Genomic DNA, 1,138 nt, shown 5'->3' on the forward strand with positions numbered 1-1,138 from the left:
CACGAAACGGAGACGACCCGTATACGTCTCTGATATGGTGATTCAGCTATCTCGAGCTCCCAACGAGGAGGTTACCCAAGCCAGCCCACCTTGCATATGCGCTCCCTAGCGCCGTCCTGTAGGGCCCCTAAGGCCTGATGAAGAGCCCTCAGTTCTGGAGGCTCCTCAAGGTCGCCCTCTGAGACGGCCGATTCGGATGTATTAGAACCTAGCCAGGGAGCAACCGTCTTGAGGTACCCACCTCGCGAGCCTACCCATGGCGCTCTCGAATTTTCGACTAGCTTTTTCGATGAGCCTTTCCATTCGACCGATCAGCACCATACATTGACGAATATAGATAGTGTTCCTGATGGCAGCCTTCGACCATTCGTCTGTCTTCCTAACATGGATAGCGAGAGGACAGTAGCCTCAGCCAGAAGTTTTACTTGACGGGGTCAGTGGCTAGTCGGGTGGCAGCGATCTCTAGCTCAGTGACCGAGGGGAGGACCTGCTGTGTGAGGCCGAAGAAGAGCTCCTCATCTTGCAATAGTATCTTCACCAGGCCCTACACAGACGAACCCCATGGGAGAGTGAGGTCGAGGGCAGGACTAGCTCACCTGTCTCTCTTGGATGGCTCCAGCATCACAAAGAGGTTGTGTGAGAGACTGTCTGAGGAGTCGTCGGCCGCCCGAAGTAGCACAAGAAAAGAGTTGCTGAACATACAGTAGGGTCTCCCTACTCCTCCCCTTAGAGTCTGACCTAGGGGAGTAGTTGGCGTAGGGAACAACCTAGCAAGGGCAGTGGATATACGATAGGACAATTGTTCGAGATGCTCTACCAACATGAGGGCCCGGATGGTGTGGGAATCCAATGAGAGGACGTTCTGGCTTTCCATGGCGGTGACCATCAAGGAGTCCATCCGCAGTCTGTATTCAGTGCTACCGTTGATGTACGCCACAAGAGCACCCAAGGAGGCGACCGACACATGGTAGGAACTGAAGGGGACAACAGCTAGCCGCTGGTAGGCTTGCATTGCAGAGAGGACCTTGGATCTATCTTGATGCAGTGGATACTCGACGGCTTTCTCGAGGATCTCCCGACCGGACACCTCACAAAAGCATTTTCTCTGTACTGCTACTATGTCACCGTAGCCTTCCGC

At 54.2% G+C, this 1,138-nt stretch overlaps 1 protein-coding gene across 1 annotated transcript; it reads right to left on the minus strand.

Annotated features, from left to right (window-relative positions):
* Positions 1-421: 421 nt before the first annotated feature.
* On the minus strand, positions 422-1,012 carry Pmar_PMAR008216 (hypothetical protein; the record flags this gene model as incomplete). Its single annotated transcript, XM_002782194.1, has 3 exons — positions 422-544; positions 597-767; positions 818-1,012. The coding sequence occupies 3 exons, from the start codon at positions 1,010-1,012 to the stop codon at positions 422-424; spliced, it is 489 nt and encodes a 162-aa protein (XP_002782240.1).
* Positions 1,013-1,138: the final 126 nt, after the last annotated feature.

The sequence above is a fragment of the Perkinsus marinus genome (assembly GCF_000006405.1).
Source record: "Perkinsus marinus ATCC 50983 genomic scaffold scf_1104296939926, whole genome shotgun sequence".
Taxonomy (NCBI): domain Eukaryota; phylum Perkinsozoa; order Perkinsida; family Perkinsidae; genus Perkinsus; species Perkinsus marinus.